Source organism: Alosa pseudoharengus, unplaced genomic scaffold, assembly GCF_046254945.1.
Source record: "Alosa pseudoharengus isolate Yale_2024_CS ecotype anadromous, Long Island Sound unplaced genomic scaffold, YU_APseudo_1.1 YU_APseudo_1.1_scf_19, whole genome shotgun sequence".
In the NCBI taxonomy this organism is placed as follows: domain Eukaryota; kingdom Metazoa; phylum Chordata; class Actinopteri; order Clupeiformes; family Clupeidae; genus Alosa; species Alosa pseudoharengus.
The window spans coordinates 18,425,689-18,443,188 of record NW_027468657.1 but is presented as its reverse complement, the minus strand read 5'-3'; the positions used below and the strand labels follow the sequence as shown (position 1 = coordinate 18,443,188).

Here is a 17,500-nt window from a genome sequence, read left to right as displayed (position 1 = left end):
AGGGGGTCTTTTGACCTCAAAATATTGCTGTCTATGTGGAAATCTGAATTTGGAATTGGCATAGATTTTAGTGTGTGTGTGTGTGTGTGTGTGTGTGTGTGTGTGTGTGTGTGTGTGTGTGTAAACGTTTAAAACATAATGGATTACAACATGCTTGAAATTCCTATAGTCTTCATAACCACCTGCCCAGTGTTCCGTTGTTATTGTTCTGGTGTAGTACGTCTCGTGGCCCGGGAGTTTAGTACGGAATTGGAGAGAGAAAAAACTCAAGGCATTTATTGAACAGCTGATGAAATGTCAATGGCCCTACTGAGGCTGTGTGTGTGTGTGATAGAACTGCCAGCCCAGGATGTAGCCTGCCAGTCAAAAAGGAAAATGTGAAAGGAAATCAAAGGTTCAATGAATCTGCTTTTGCAGGTATGCATCGATAGGTGTTTGTGTGTGTGTGTGTGTGTGTGTTTGTGTGTGTGTGTGTGTGTGTGTGTGTGTGGGAGTGTGTTTGTGTGATTGTGAGCTTTTTTATGTGTGTGTACTGAATGGGTAGGTATGTGAGACGCTGTGTCTTGGTTAAAGTCTATATGGTATGTGTGTGTGTATGTGGGGTTAATGTGGTGGTGGTTGTGGTGGTGGTGGTGTGTGTGTGTGTTTGCCAAAGCAGCCGACCAGGCTGTTGTTGTGACCAGCGGCTGTCGTTGGAAAATGCCACGCATGCCTGAACACACACACACAGCCTCCCTCCTCTTTGTCACACACACACACACACACACACACACACACACACACACACAAACACACACACTCTCTGTGATGGAGTGTGCAGAGAATTCACTAGCCAGTCCAGTTAGACAGTACTCACTCACTTTCTGATGTACACAGAGGAGCTGGGGGGGAGGTGACTAGGAGGTCTGTCTGTCTGTCTGTCTGTCTGTCTGTGTGTGTGTGTGCGCGTGTGTAAGTGTACATGTACGTGTATTCCAGTGTGTATGCGTGTGTTCCTGTGTGTGTGTGCCTGCGTGCGTGCCTGCGTGCGTGCCTGCGTGCGTGCCTGCAAGTCTGCAGGAATGGCAGGAATTGTGTTGTGCCCTGGCTGTGTGTTCCGGAGCGTGGGGTCACTCTCGGCTCCTTTGTTGGCCTCCCTTGTGTTTTTTTTTCTTCCTTTCAGTGTGTGTCCACTGGGCAGCATGCAGTACTTTTCCATCACACACACACACACACACTCTCTCTCACACACACACACACACACACACACACACACACACACGCACCCAATGCACATATATGCATATAGAATACTACCATTTCACGCACGCACACACACACATGCGCATCACTCCACATACGCACACACATTCAGACAGTGTACCCAGACATGCATGTACATTGACCCTCTCCATGTCTCTCTCTTTCTTGCACCTGCATACTCATTCTTTAGGGATCTGCACCTATGGACCCTTTCAAGAGAGTTCCATTATCAGCATCATAGTTGGCCCCACAAGACTTCCTTTTTAACATTCCATATGTTATCTTAATGCAGAGGAAGTAGATTGGGGCCCAAATAGAATGTTCAAGCATTGTTTGTGTTTACCTTGTTGAAAGGGTCCATACAGTAGCATGCATACCGGTACACAACTCTTACTGCACACCGAGAGGGTGATGGTGCTTGTAGGGGGTGGCGGTGGGGGGGCTATAGTGGACCCCCTCATCTGACACTGGTCCTTCTAATGTGCCTGTAGTACTGATTGTGTGTGTGTGTGTGTGTGTGTTTGTTTGTGTCTGTGTGTTTGAGAGAAAGAGAGTGCATGCCTGTGTATTACTCTCCAGAACACCCCCCTCCTTCCCAGTGCCTTATGGGTAACAAGAGCCCCCTCCCACAGTGGAAAACTACCACTGACTCACATGGGCTTGTTTACCAGTGTGTGTGTGTGTGTGTGTGTGTGTCTCTGTCTGTCTGCCTGTTTCTGTGTGTGTGTGTGTGTGTGTGTGTGTCTTTAAATGACTGTAGAGTACAGATGGGCTGATTGTATGAGTATGCATTTGGGTCTCCTTTTAAACTGTTTGTAAGATTACATGATTGTGTGTGTGTTTGTGTGTTTGCCTGCCATCAGACAGATGATGAGTGGCCAGACTGTGTCTGTTTGTGGATGAGTGGGAAGTGTTTCTTCATATCACTGCTGGAGAGTGTGTGTGCGTGTGTGTGCGCATTCCTTTGAGCTTTCTGCCTGTCTGTCTGTCTCTGTCCTTTTTTCCCCTCGGTTTCACAATGGCCTCACCAACACACTCTCCTCTTTCTCAGACTCATAGAAACTACCTCTCTGTCTCTCCTCTCTCGGACATATACGCTTTTTCTTACAGTCTCACCCTCCCGCAAACAATCTCTTTCTATACTTGTCTGTGTGTGTGTGTGTGTGTGTGTGTGTGTGTTTCTGGGCCCTGGCCTGATTCAGTTTTTCCTCTGCTCTGCGTTACCTGTTACAATGCGCTCCTATTTAAGAAGATAGCGCTGGGGCCAGGCTGCTCTTATGCCGTGGCTGCTGCTGCTGCTGCAATGAGTGGAGCCTGGCTGGGCTGGGCCTCCTGGAAGACCCGGAGCAGAGCGGACCAGAGCGCTGGACTGGAGCTCAGTTGAGCTGGAGCTGGGGCTTGCGTGGAGCTGCTGAGGAGTGTGTGTGTGTGTGTGTGTGTGTGTGTGTGTGTGTGTGTGTGTGTGTGTGTGAACCCTGACAATGCTGTTGACGTGTGCCTGTGTGAGGGAAGTCATATGTTTAGGCCTGTTCGTGAATGGCAGTGTAGTTGTTTTTTATTTTATTTTATGGATTATTATGTGCTCATTTAAATTTAAACATTGCATAAATAACAGGTAGAAGTGTATGTGTGTGTGTGTGTGAAACAGATATCTCCATACCATGTGGCCCCACCAAGTAGGGGGCCTGTCACGAATGTGTGTGGCCATTCAGTGTGTGTGTGAGTCTGTGTGTAGGGTGGTGTGTAGGGTGGTGTGTGTGAGCTCCCCTGTTTAGCAGACTCCTTGCCGTTTAGGAGCTTAAACGAGTTCTTGTGCGCGCATAACCACACACACACACACACATACTGTATGTACACACACCTCATACACACACACAAATAAAACATACATAAAGTTGTGTAGTGTGTGTATGTGTGTACAGAAAAAAAAATCAGATGCTGTGTGTTAGGAGCTGAGAGTGCAGGTGCACATACTAGAGCCATTTGATTAGGCATGTTGGGGTGTGTGTGCAAGGTCAGAGAGTGAGTGTGTTTATTTGTGTTTGAGAGAGAGCATTCAAGCTTGTTTGGTGTGTCAGTGTCAGTGTATGTGTGAATTATTTTTTCTGGTAGTCTATCTGGACATTGTGTGTGTGTGTGTGTGTGTGTGTGTGTCAGTCACAGCCAGCCAGTGATCTTCCAGGCCATCAGCACCTAGCCAGGCCATCAGTTCACCAGTTTGGTGGTGGAAGGGAAGGAGCTTACCACTGTTTGTGTAATGGTATTAAGTCATTAACCTCGTGTAAACAAACACAAACAAACACCCCATCACGCACACATCAGCATGGGGCAATTGGCTCTTTGGGTGGCAGTAGTAATGGCACTCTCTTCCCCACCTCCATCTCTCTTCCTTTATCTCTCTATCCCCCACTTATTTCTTTGTTACAATTGTTCTGATTTTTCAAAACAAAAGTGTTGCAATTGTTCTGATTTTTCAAAACAAAAGTGTTGCAATTGAGATCTGATTTTTCAAAACAAAAGTGTTACAAAAAAGTTCAGATTTTTTGCAAACCAGCTGATGATTTTTCTCTCTCTTGCCCCCTCCTCTCTCTCTCTCTCTCTCTCTTTTTGTTTCTCTTTCTCTCTCTCTCTCGCCCCCTCCTCCCTCTCTCTCTCTCTTGCCCCCTCCTCTCTCTCTCTCTCTCCTCTCTCTCTCTCTCTCTCTCGCCCCCTCCTCTCTCTCTCTCTCTCTCTCTCTCTCTCTCTCTCTCTCTCTCCTCTCTCTCTCTCTCTCTCTCGCCCCCTCCTCTCTCTCTCTCCTCTCTCGCTCTCTCTCGCCCCCTGCAGTGTGCCCTGAGCATTGCGGTGTGCGGGCGTGCACGGACGCAGGTGCGTGCTGTCACCCACAGTGCCTGGGCAGCTGCACGTCCCCGGACAGCGACATGGCGTGCGCCGCCTGTGCCCACTACTACCACGAGGGTCGCTGTGTGGCCGACTGCCCGGTGGGCACCTACCGCTTCGAGGGCTGGCGCTGCATCTCGATGGACGTCTGTGCCAAGGTGCACCTGCCCGACTCCGAGTCCTTCGTCATCCACGCCGGCGAGTGCATGCCCGACTGCCCGCCAGGATTCACTCGCAACGGCAGCCAGAGGTTACTGAACATACGCCCCCTACAGTACACACACACACACACACACATACACACACACAACTGACTGTCTGTCTGTCTGGTTTGTGACCGGCCACATGCTCGCCACAAGACAATGGCGGTCTAACTCTTTGTGTCATCGATTTAGTGCCTGACCTTTTGGTGGCAGCACAAGCGTCGCTCTCTCAGAACCTTGGAGATGCCTTTAGATGATTTAGTGACTGCCCAAGGCTCTTATGAGAACCTTTGAAGGTGTGTGTGTGTGTGAGGTTGTGGCCCCAGGTCATCCACAATCCGCCCTCCCGTCAAAGCCTCTTAGCCCCACACCTGCATGGAGCTCTGAAGTAGCTCAGGCTCACCCACCATGACAAAAACACTCTCCGATATACACACGGAGATATCCACAGAAACATACACACACACACACACACACACACACACACACACACACACACACACACACACACACGCATGTTCCAGTTCACTTCATCAAGTTCACACAGGTCTCTACAGTTCTGCTGTGGACCTAATGGATGACTCTAAAGTTGGGAGGCTAGTATAAGATTGTGAGATGCCTTGCGCCAGGCTGAGGATGTGAAGGGTCTTATGCTAAGCCTGGGATAGCTATTTGTAATTCAATAAGCCTATTAAAAGGCATTTTGCAGCACAGACTTCCATAGAGCGGCTGCCACAGGTTACTGGACATGACGTTTAAACCCATTAGTAAGGATTTTAAGCCCATCTTCAGAGCAGGGTAATGCGTAAGTATGCGCACGGACCGCAGGTATTACGCAGCCTGTGCCACTCTGCGCTCCACACACACACACACACACACACACACACACACACACATGCATTCATAAAAAGCTTCCATCGTGTTTTAATCAGATGTATGGGTAGATATTGTATGGCAGAGTGAACTGAGGTCTGTGTTATTGAAATGGGTAGATATTGTATGGCAGAGTGAACTGAGTTGTAATGGCTGATTGAGTGAATCTTCTCCATATTCATTTTCTTTTTCTGTTTTCATCCCTCTTTCCTTTCTGCCCTCCCCCTACTTGTTCCCTCTCTCTCTCCCCCTCTCCCTTTCCACCTCTTCCTTTCTCCCTCTCTCTCCCTCCCTCGCTCTCTCTCTCTCTCCCTCCCCCCCACCCTCTCTCTCCCCCTCTCCCTTTCCACCTCTTCCTTTCTCCCTCTCTCTCGCCCTCCCTCCCTCTCCCTCTTCCCCTCTCTCTCTCTCTCTGTCTCTCTTTCTCTCTCTCTCGCTCCCTCTCTCCCTCGCTCTCTCTCTGCAGTATGTTTTGTCAAGCGTGTGACGGCGTGTGCGATAAGATCTGCGAGTCCAAGAACATCGACTCTGTGAACGCAGCTCAGAACCTCAAGGGCTGCACAGTCATCAAAGGCAACTTGAACATCAACATCCGCAGAGGAGGTGAGTACCCACCTACCTACCCACCCACCCACCTACCTACCTACCCACCTACCCACCTACCCACCCACCTACCTACCCACCCACCTACCTACCCACCTACCTACCCACCTACCTACCTACCCACCTACCTACCCACCTACCTACCTACCTACCCACCTACCTACCTACCCACCTACTTACCTACCTACCTACCCACCTACTTACCTACCCACCTACCTACCTACCTACCTACCCACCTACCTACCTTACCCACCTACCTACCTACCTACTTACCTACCTACCTACCCACCTACCTACCTACCCACCTACTTACCTACCCACCTACCTACCTACCCACCTACTTACCCACCTACCTACCCACCCACCTACCTACCCACCTACCTACCTACCCACCTACTTACCTACCTACCTACCTACCCACCCACCCACCTACCTACCCACCTACCTACGCACCCACCTACTTACCTACCTACCTACCCACCTACCTACCTACCCACCTACTTACCCACCTACCTACCTACCCACCTACCTACCCAACTCCTTTAATTTGAAGCTGCTGCTAGTTAAAATATACACATCAACCTACCGAAATCAAAGCCCCTCTTGCTACTCTGAAATCACCGGTGTGGAAGATCATCCTACCCACCCACCTACCTACCGCTGGTACCGGCCCGTACTCTCCGAGGCCCGGGGCTGGATCAGAACTTGTTCTGACCTGGTGCAGATAGAGGAGGGCAGGGCAGGACTGGACAGACAAGACGGGCTAGTCAGGGAGGTGGTGTTGGGAGGACTTCATAAGGGCCGTGCTCGGTTCAACGCTCCTTTTTAAGTTTAAGACCATCTCTAATTGCAGCTCTTCGCTTTCATGCAGAAACAGATGATTGGCTGAGCGGGCCACTGGATTAAGGTGAATGATTTCAGTTTCTCGTGTCAGTTTTAATATGGTTTTAGAGCCACTCTTAGAGTGACCTTTAAATGCCCCCTCTCTCTCTCTCCTCTCCCTCTCATTCTCTTCCCTCCTTTCTCTCTCTTTCTTTCCATCCCTCTCTCTCTCTCTGTCTACCCCTTTCTCTCTCAGGCCCTCCCTCTTTTCCCCCATCCCTCTCTCTCTCTCTCTCTCCCCCATCTCCCTCTCTCTCTCCCATCCCTCTCCCTCCCTCTCTCTCTCTCTCTCTCTCTCTCTCTCTCTCTCTCTCTCTCCAGTCATTCTCCTTCCTCAGGAGTCTGCACTACATTAAAGGACAACGATTCTGGGAAGAGTAAATAGCACACACACACACACACAAGCACATTGTTCCTGCATCTGTGAAGCCCCCTGTTTGAACCTCTTTTTGTCCCAAACTATTGTCAGAAAGGTTAATTGCCAGATGTAGTGTAAAGAGTTCACGTTTTAAGAGATTGCCACATAGGAACCCCATCAGGTCAACTATGGCCTACACACACATGAACACACTCTCATATACTGACATATACACACACACTTTGTATTACATCAATGAAAAACAACCCTGGGAACAATCACGACATGGCACTCGACTGCAAAGCACTCTGCTTCCCAGAAATTACACGGATCAGAGAGAGGGAGAGAGAGAGAGAGAGAGAGAGAGGAGAGAGAGGAGAGAGAGGAGAGAGAGGAGAGAGAGAGAGAGAGAGAGAGAGAGAGAGAGAGAGAGAACGCGTGAACATTTGCATATCTGTGTGCCCCATTCGGGCCGTTTGCATACTTGATTTACAATTGGCAGCGCGAGTGAGGATGGCTTCCTAGTGCTCTTCCTGTTTCATGGGCCGTAGAGCATGCCCTGGGGACCGGCCCGGGGGGCCGGGCGGGGGGGGGGGGTGGGTTGCTATGCTGTGGGAGATGCTCACTCCAAACACACACTCTCACTTAACCGATAGAAATGTACCCCAGTGAATCCCGCTCCCACAACTGTCTGGATCCACAGTCAATCTGCCCTTATTTGGATGTTTACAAAGAGAGAAGAAATAAGTGTGCGTGTGTGTACTACGGTACTGGACATCCCCTTTACAATATTCTCGTGTGTGTGTGTGTGTGTTTTCTTTGCAGCATGTATGCCTTCTCCGCTCTGGACAACCAGGACCTGGAGAGGCTGTGGAACTGGAGCTCCCACAACCTGACGATCCGCGCGGGGAAGCTGCTCTTCCAGTTCAACCCCAAGCTGTGCATGAGCGAGATCAGCACCATGTGGGAGAAGACGGGCATCGCCGGCAAGTTCGAGAAGGACAGCTTCAGAAACAACGGAGACCGAGCCAGCTGTACGGACACACACCTCACACACACTCACACCTCACACACACACACACACATACATATGTACATATAAAGGGTATATCCCCCATCTCACCACCCAAAACATATGCTGAGTCATATACTCACATTTATTGATGCGCGCACACACACACAATCAGCTTTGTTTTGGTGAATATAAATGAGAGAGTGCACTCAATATTCTTGGTAAACAGATCTGCCTTGCCGTTAAGAAACACCGTTCATCTGTGCCGGTGTGTGTTTGTGCGTGCGTCCGCCCGGCTGTTTCCGCTGCTTGCGTCAACACACTTCTCTCAACAGGTGAGAGTGGGAAGCTGACGTTCACGTCCAACAGCACCACCAGCAGCGAGATCACGCTGACATGGCAGAGGTACCGCCCTCCGGACCAGCAGCACAAGGCCGATTTCGTGGTGTACTACAAAGAGGCGTAAGTGTTTCCTTCCCCTAATAGTCGTTAATGGTCCTTAATGACCCCCTAATGGACCGCTGTCCCACGCTGTGCACCTTTGCTGTGTTATGATTAGGTGTGGGGGACAGAACGACATGTAAAGCGGCACAACGTGTCCTCTGTTCGGTCAGACAAACTTGGCGAAGACAAACGTTTTAGAAGTCTGTTAAATAGGGCTGTGTGTGTCGGATTCGAGCTGTCATGAAATGAGCATTATGATGGTGACGGTGCTCTGCCTTTGACTTGCTTTGTATTTGATGCAGAGCCACACATGGTACAAAGTGGTATTGCAAGAGAGATGGCACTGGCTGGTTTGCATACTGACTACTATAGTGGATGTGGACAGAGCAGAGATGTTTTTGACATCATGTCAAAATGGTTGCTTCTTAATATCCTGTTGCAGTTTCCAGCTATTTTTTTTTAATATATTTTGAACGTGTTATTTATTTATTTTTTATTTTTTTAAAAATGCATTTTTCTGTTAACATTTACATTTATTAATTTAGCTGATGCTTTTATCCAAAGCGACTTGAAAATGAGGATTAACATTCAAGAAAAACCCCTTGTTTGACTGGGTTGTTCTCTCCTCTGCGCTTTCAGACCTTTCCAGAACATCACAGGGTTTGACGGCCAGGTCAGCTGCGGCCTGAACAGCTGGAACATGCTGGACTTGGAAGCTCCGCAGGACCATAACCACGACCCAGAAGTGCAGCTGAGCCACCTGAAGCCCTGGACGCAGTACGCCATCTTTGTCAAGGCCTTCTCACTCTCGCAAGACCGCAGCGACGCCAAGAGTGACATTGTCTACATTCGCACCAAAGCGTCAGGTAAGAGTGAGGGAGTGAGAAAGCCCCATCAGCCCCCTCGGCTGCTTGATATGTAATGGTGCTATCACTTTTATTTGTTGAATAACTGCTTCAACTAATGTACAGGGCTTAAAGTGTTCAGGCACCGTGCCTGAATTCAGGCGTGAGCTGGTATGCTTAACATTTGAAAAGAGGCAATGAGACTACAGTATATATGACGTCCCCATAAATGTTTGATAACTTCGGGCACAGATATTTTTATTGCTTTAACCCCTGAATAATCTCCTCTGTATGTGCTACGATGTGGTGTATACAGAGCCGTCGATGCCTATGGACTTGCGGGCCTTCTCCAATTCCTCCACTAGGCTGGTGCTCAGGTGGTCCCCTCCAGTACACCCCAATGGCAACCACACCTTCTACCTGGTGCGCTGGCAGCAGCAGCCCGAAGAGCGAGCACTCTACCAGCACAACTATTGCGCTAAAGGTAAGCAGTTAGCTTAGCCACTGTGAGAAGGACCGGTGTGCTTTTGGCTACATGACATCTGCACATTATGTAAGCACAGGTTACTTCAGGTCACAAATGCAGAGGAATATAAGGCACATTCTTCATCCAGTGGTTCATTGACAAGACAATGAAAACTATTTAGAATGGAAAAAATATTTATGTCAGTACATATATTTTTGTAAACTGCTGAGCCATAGTGTATCCCACCATCATGATTCTTGTATTGCCAGATTCCAGACAATCCCACCGACAGAAATATGAATCGATATTTCTACTGGCATGCTACCTGGTGACATAAATGCAAAAGCATAAACAGGTTCATGAGAAGCAAATAAATTTTCCTTGATAATAAAGGCTGAGGTAAGGCATCAGCCATCAAACATTATCACCTTATACTTTCCCAGATATGGGTAGCCCAGACTGTCCTGAAAAAACAAAACCACACATAGAAAGGTTTAACAAGGTAAAAATGGCCCTTACAATAACCAAGGTAAGATCTTAAAAGTAAAGGTAGTAAAGTTACACTGCCTAGACCTCAAAGGATTAATGCTTTTTAAGGAACACGCCAACATTTTGGGAAATTAGCTTATTCACTAGGGATGCACCGATCCAACCTTTTCAGTCTCGATACCGATACAATGCCTGGGCTTTGTGTATCGGTCGATACCCGATACAGACCCGAAACTATAGTTAAATGAATAAACACAATGTGGAAAAGACTAAAGACATCAGGCCTGACATTTTTTCCCTAACCAAACATTAATTTTCTAGGACAAAATCTAACAAAACACTTAGATATAAATGTGATGTATTATTACCATCATCGGTAGTAGTCGTAGTAGTAGTAGTAGTGGTGGTGGTGGTGGTTTTCTGTCGCATAGTAGAGATTGTTAGAGACAGGTTGCCAATGTCACATCTACGTCGTCAAGCTCAATTTAAGGCTGCGTAGTACCCTCAACCGGAGAAGTGCTTTTAATTGACTTCCCTTGCCTCTGTTGAAGTCTATGGGATCTGTTTGTCTATTTCTTTTACTGTCTATGCTGTTTCCCCACGATAAACTAAGAAGTTCAGACGGAGTTTCAATAGTGGTAAACGACATGGTGGTAGACAACAATGTCTTTGGTTTGAGTATTTTGTGTTGACCATCACTCATTAAACGTGTTGCCTAAAAATGAATGACAAATGGTGGTTAATAAAATAATGAATAGTAAACCAGAAATATAATGACGGGCAGACTGTAAAGACAATGACGTAATGACAAACACCAGAAGAAATGTCTATTTAGTGGCAAGTGACTGGTTCCGTCCTGGCACGGCTCAATCTTTGAAGATGAAGTAAATTTTGGATCAGCTCATGGATCTGCTCATTTTTCTGATCCTCGATTCAGCTATTTTGTCAATATCGGGGCCGATATCCGATCCTAATATCGGATCGGTGCATCCCTATTGTTCACGGTCTCTGCCAGAGTTAGTTAAGATGATGCATATCCTTCTCGTCTCTGTGCGTGCGGTAACTCTGTCTGAAGCACCCATTGTTAGCATAGCTTAGCCTAGTTCATTGAGATGGGCAGTTCCAACTAGCCTATAGCACCCAAAAGTGATAAAATAATGCAAACATTTCACATCACAATTATCATAATCACAATGATTTCTAAACTGTTTTATTAAGTTAAAAATGTTGCATAAGGTGATTCATAGATAATTTATCCGTGGGCTATCCTTGATGTAATTCTTTGTTAGTCTACACTTATCTCTCCTTATCTGTCCCTGTCCCTGTCAGAAACACTCAAGCACACATTCAAAAGTATGTATGCATGTTATAATGTAAATGGAAGACATGGCATCTTATAAAAATAGTCTAATCTCTAATGACCTACTTACGGAGCCCTTGAGGTGTTATTGCAAGGTTTTTTTTGTATACCGAGAGAACATGCGTTTGTGTTACGAAATTGTGTGCTCATTTTACTAAATTGTGCGCTCATCTACTCCTTTTAGTAAATGGTGCACTCATTTTAGTAAATAGTGCGATTATTTTACTAAATCGTACACTCATTGTACAAATAAATGTTTGTTGATAAATGTGGTGGCTGGAAACAAGCGTAATTTAAATATCACGCCCCTATATATGCTCTTTTAAAAGGCCTCTCCCCTAGAATTTACGACCTGGAGGTGAATTTTACGTCCAAAAGAGAAACATTTGTGACCTCAAGATAGCCTCAGTGACGTTTTAAGTCCAGCTAAACCTTGTTCATTTTGACAGCTAGAAAAGTGTCATCAAGAATCCCGGGAAACTATAGCGATTTAAGTGCAACAGCTTTTATTTTCGCAGAGAGAATGCATCATGTAATGTACATCCATTACAAAATCATACAACACTGTCATTTATCCTTTGAAAATAATAAAAAATAATTTATGACTATTGTGTTTTCCAAAAAGAAAGTAATCCTCTCCACATAGCCTATATGGCTATCCTAAGTCATCAAATGTGTCAACATAACAGGCTACATTACGGCAAGTAGGCGACAAATGTGCAGGAAAAGTCTTAGGTCCAAGATATTCCATGAATTCAACTCTTCAACTTTCTGATCCTCCGCCGATTTACTGATGCACCGTGCTATGCCGCATCAAAAACTTCCGTACACGAGTTGAGACTTGATGTGAGATTCGAGCGTAGTCACTGCTCACGTAAGCCTGTCCTACGCCTGTTTTATGTCGTACACACGTTTTATAAATGAGGGCCTTTGTCTATCACTTCAAATTCTTTAGCTTCTCTACTCTTGCAGTTGCGGCACTAAAAGTGAGTCAGATGATGATCTTTAGATGCTCTATTAATACGTTGACTGTAATAGTTTGTCCTGGAAAATCAGCATGGAAACCAAACTCTAATGTGTGTGTGTTTGTGTGTGTGTGTGTTTTGTAGCATGCATCAGCACCTGTGCCAACTAAACCATTATTCTAGCTGTTTCACAAGTCTGTTGTACTGCTCCCTGAAGGCCTGTTTGATCGGTCTGTCTGCAACAAGCTTTGCAGGCTGGGAATTCTGCACGGTCTATCTATTAAGCAGCCATGTTTATCCGTAGTGACTTCCAACAAAAATACGGAAATGAGGTCCTTTCTTGAATTCCAACTGTAAATGATTGTTTTTCATTCTTCAGTGCGAATGCTAACAATCAAACAAACAAACAAACAAACAAACACCTTACATTTATATAGCGCTAGGTATCCAAACGCTTTACAATGAAGGGGGTTGAAATGTTTACTGCCAATAAAAAAGAACAGAAAAAAGTAACAACAGCATCCTGTCTGATTGCCCTTTATGCAGTCATTGATCTGGTTTTGTGTTCCATCCACAGGCATAAAGACCCCGGTCCGCTACCCTGCGCAAGTGGAAGGGGTGGGCAGCAACCCCACCAAGCCGGATCCCTGTGCTGAGAAGGGCCAGTGCTGCCCCTGCCCCAAAAATCCGGAGGAACTTCAGAACGAGATAGACAATGCAGCCTACCGCAAGGTGTTCGAGAACTTCCTGCATAACTCCATCTTCACCCCCAGGTAAGGCTGACGTGTGTGTGTGTGTTTATCTGAAAATGAACAGGTAATGTTCCTCACTTTCTGAGTTCTTGCTTTTACACACACACACACACACACACACACACACACACACACCCCCCCATGACCGATTATTTGTTTACTTGTTTTGTTGTGGTTTTCCACTGATCTATATTTGTAAACAAGCACCAGAGATTGGTGGGTATAGTATAAGTATATATACTCTTTTGATCCCGTGAGGGAAATTTGGTCTCTGCATTTATCCCAATCCGTGAATTAGTGAAACACACACATCACACAGTGTACACACAGTGAGGTAAAGCACACACTAATCCCGGCGCAGTGAGCTGCCTGCATCAACAGCGGCGCTCGGGGAGCAGTGAGGGGTTAGGTGCCTTGCTCAAGGGCACTTCAGCCGTGCCTTCTGGTCGGCAACCCTCCGGTTACAGGTCCGAAGTGCTAACCAGTAGGCCATGGCTGCCCCTAATCAGTAGCTGATCAGAGTCAGTAGCCTGCCAGCCATTCGCAAGCCCAATGTTGGTGGATTCTCCCAACCCACAACCTAAACAAGAATCAATCATTTTAGATAAATATACATGTGAGTCACAAAATCTGACTTCGCCTCATCTGCGAACAGAGCAATGCAAAAACACTGTGTGAAGGGCCAGCAAGTGGAGAAAGCGCATAGGCTATACTATGTTGTGATGACCATTATGGGATGCTGTCTTGTCCCAGTACATTTAGCTGTAAAAAATGCATGCATTATTAATAATGACATTATGTGTATTTAAACACACACACACACACACACACACACACACACACACACACACAGGTCTGGAGACCAGATTACACTCCTTCACATAAAGATGTACAAACTCTCTCTCTCTCTCTCACCCTCACACACACACACACACACACACACACGTGCAGATCTGGAGACCAGATTGCACGCTGTCACATTAAGATGTACACAGAGGCAGACTAGCTGCGTTCACTCATTCTGCAGTCCCACCGGATCAAGCGCAACAGAGTGCATTGTGGGACTAGTGTTGATGGCAGAATTCAGGTATGAGCCAGGGGAAAGACTTGGGACTCAGAGAATACAAATATGTATTTATATATAAAAGGCAAAGCAGGTTTGAGATGGGCGATGGTGCCTGGAACGGGATAAGATCTTACAGGACAGACATGTATAAAATTGATAGCTAAAAGTTATCTAGGTCCGAGTCCATGTTTTTTAGTCTTCATCCATCCAGTCATGGAACTTTTTCATGGGAACAGCACTTAACATGTATCCAATATAAATGCCCACCTGAAGTGAAATAGTTCATAGATGTGGTCCAGAAGTGGGACTAAATAGTTCCAGAAGTGGGACTAAATAGTTTATACTTTTGGGGGAGTGGAACCAAAAAAACAATTCTGTGCAGAGTGCTACTCCGTACCAAGGTGTTAGGGGCGCATTTTTTAGGACTCGCATCTGGGCTGTCTTATGTTTCCTTGTATTAAGGGTGTGAAACAAATTACACACACACACATACACACATGCTGATGCCGACATGACATTAAACTGTTTATGTGCTTGTGTTAAACTACATCTGCAGGTGGCTTAGATAGACAGACAGGGTTCATATTGTGTGTGTGTGTGTGTGTGTGTGTGTGTGTGTGTGTGCGTGCTCGCTCGCGTCAGTTTGTCATGTCTGGCTGTCGAGGAAAAGGCAAGTTCCAAAGAGTGTATGTGAGGGAGGATATGTCGACTTGGACTGAGCCAACTAAAGCAGGTCTAACGGAAGCAGAGCGATGCAGTGGCATGCAGCCAAACCTGAGCTGGCAGATGGAGGTGGGAGATGGCGTCTGGAGCAGCAATTCCAAATGTGTGTGTGTGTGTGTGTGTGTAAGAGAGGGAGAGTGTGTAAGAGAGGGAGAGTGTGTGTTTATGAGAGAGTGTGACTGAAGAGACGCTCGCCTCTTCTGAGCCAACTAATGCTCTGAGCTCAACTGGACCTGTTCTATCTGAAAGGCAGGTGGAGAGGAAGTCTGGGACTAGTCCTGAATGTATGTGTGAGGGTGAGAAGACCTCTCCCAGACCAGGCCAGGTCTATCTCGACCTGTTCCAACTGAAAGGCACATGAGGGTGGGAGATTGTGTGTGTCTGTCTGTATGTGTCGGGTATGATATAATAAGGTCTTCAAGAAGACCAAGATGCCATGTCTTTGTCATCAGAGACAAGTAGGAGTTGGCACCAACCCCTGTCAATCTCCTCAACCCTCCTCCTCTCTTCCTCTCTTGTTCCCCCGCTGTGCACGGTGTTCTTTTCCTCTTTTCTTCTTCTCTCTGTCGGTCTTCTCCATAGCCAAGCAGTGCTGCGGGAGATCTTGGGTTTCTGCTCTGGAAAAGCGTTTAGCCGTTTCTCCGTTTCTTCCGCAGAAGCAGGGCTCCTCAGAGGGGAGCTTCAGGGCCACATTCAGTTCACGGCGTGTAAAATTAGTTTTGGAATGTACACGCCGCTATCAACGCCTGGTGTCGCCAGTTCTATTGATTATAGTGGAAGCTACTTGGTGCAGCAGACACTCCATGGACGTAACGCTTCAGTTGTGTGCCCGGTGTAGCCCGGGTGTTTGTTGCTCTGCTGCTTAAGGCAGGGATCACATTGGTCAGCGGCAGTGGCAAGTGTAGCGCAACGCTCAGACCATAATAAGTTCTATCTCGTTCCTATGGTAACACAAACGGTTTGCCTTAAAGGGACACCAGGCAAGCCTGATGCTTTTTCTCTACGAAACTCCCCCTAGCGTCTGTACGTGTCGATACGTGTGCGAGCCCTCGCTCGGTCTGAAGCTCTTTTCTTTTTCTTTGCATCTTCTGTCAAGGGTTTTCGCTGCTTCATCGCCGGCTCTGCCATTATACGCACGTTTGCAACAATCGCTAGCGTTTCGTTAGCCTGCCTCTGTGCTGGGGATGCAGGATGTAAACCATACCTGTCAACATTTAGCTTTCCAAAAACGGGAGATTTTTTTTCGGGGGGGGGGGGGGGGGTCAGTGTTTATACCGGATCTGTGTTTGCATATTTAATACATTTCATACACGTGTTTCAACACTGCATTTCGGTCGTTGCTTTTACCTTACCATTACCTTACGCATGCCAGTTATGTATCCACCAGCTGCCTGCCTGCAGCCTACTTCCAAAACTCCAAAGCTGCTTGCTGTCAGATTTGGTTCCGAGGGCACAAGTTCAGTGTATCAACAACACTCAATAACAGTTTATGTGATGTGTTAATCAATTAATAATACAATACAATAAATAAAACAATTTCACAACAGCTAGTTCTGGAGTAGGCCATTCAACTAGCCCGCTTGCTTACGACGAGACTCAGGCTGCGCAGTGGGCACCCGCTTCCTTATTTGGGTTTTGGGTTGCCAGGTTTTAGCCTATGACAAAACGGTTGAAAATGTAAACTAAGTGATCGTGTATGTGTAGGGTGTATTTCATACACAATCTGGCAGCCTGAATGGATCAAGGATTTTAAAATGAAGTTTGATGGCCATGCAAATTACGGGAGTTTTCCGGGAGAAATAACAAAACGGGAGGGTGCTGGGAGATGACCTTGAAATACGGGAGAAACCCGGGAAAAATGGGAGTGTTGACAGGTATGATGTAAACTGATCCTGCTTCTCACGATGTCTGAGACTTTGAGAGACTGAAGGTCGGTGGATACGATACACTGAACTTGCAAGCAGGATATTCTTCCTACAGGCAGTAGGGGCGGGCGAGAGAGTCTTCATTCGCCCTGTAATGAGTCATTTAACATATACCGACGAAGCTGATTAAAAAAAACGTTTCCTGGTGTTCCTTTAACTGACAATTGAATACGCTCGCGTTGCGCGTTGAAAGTTGAACCAGGTCCAACGTCCAGCTTGTTCAATGTTAGCGTTATGCCAGCGTTGCCACCGTTCGGCTGCCGAACCATAGAGATCAAAAGAAAACCTGCCACTTGCCGCTGGTCAGTGTGATTGAAGGTGTGGGTTTTTAAACATTCTAACATAAGATTCCGTTTCTGCAACAATTCAAGGTTCTAAAATTCTATTTAGAATTCAATGGACCCAGTGGATG

The 17,500-nt window shown here is 46.7% G+C and overlaps 2 protein-coding genes across 3 annotated transcripts in view; both read left to right on the top strand.

Moving 5' to 3' along the window:
- LOC143132877 (insulin-like growth factor 1 receptor) overlaps positions 1–6,630 on the top strand; it is a 50,227-nt gene extending 43,597 nt beyond the window's left edge. The window contains exons 3-5 of the mRNA XM_076292702.1: positions 4,069–4,372; positions 5,665–5,801; positions 6,434–6,630. Coding sequence (XP_076148817.1) covers positions 4,069–4,372; positions 5,665–5,801; positions 6,434–6,630 — 638 coding nt within the window. The remainder of the gene's footprint in view (positions 1–4,068; positions 4,373–5,664; positions 5,802–6,433) is intronic.
- Positions 6,631–7,872: 1,242 nt separating this feature from the next.
- The window catches only part of LOC143132419 (insulin-like growth factor 1 receptor), a 23,489-nt gene continuing 13,861 nt past the window's right edge, over positions 7,873–17,500 (top strand). For both annotated transcript variants that reach the window (XM_076291923.1, XM_076291922.1), the window contains exons 1-5: positions 7,873–8,075; positions 8,389–8,515; positions 9,137–9,363; positions 9,659–9,826; positions 13,200–13,395. In XM_076291923.1, coding sequence (XP_076148038.1) covers positions 7,985–8,075; positions 8,389–8,515; positions 9,137–9,363; positions 9,659–9,826; positions 13,200–13,395 — 809 coding nt within the window. In that variant the 5' untranslated portion in view covers positions 7,873–7,984. The remainder of the gene's footprint in view (positions 8,076–8,388; positions 8,516–9,136; positions 9,364–9,658; positions 9,827–13,199; positions 13,396–17,500) is intronic.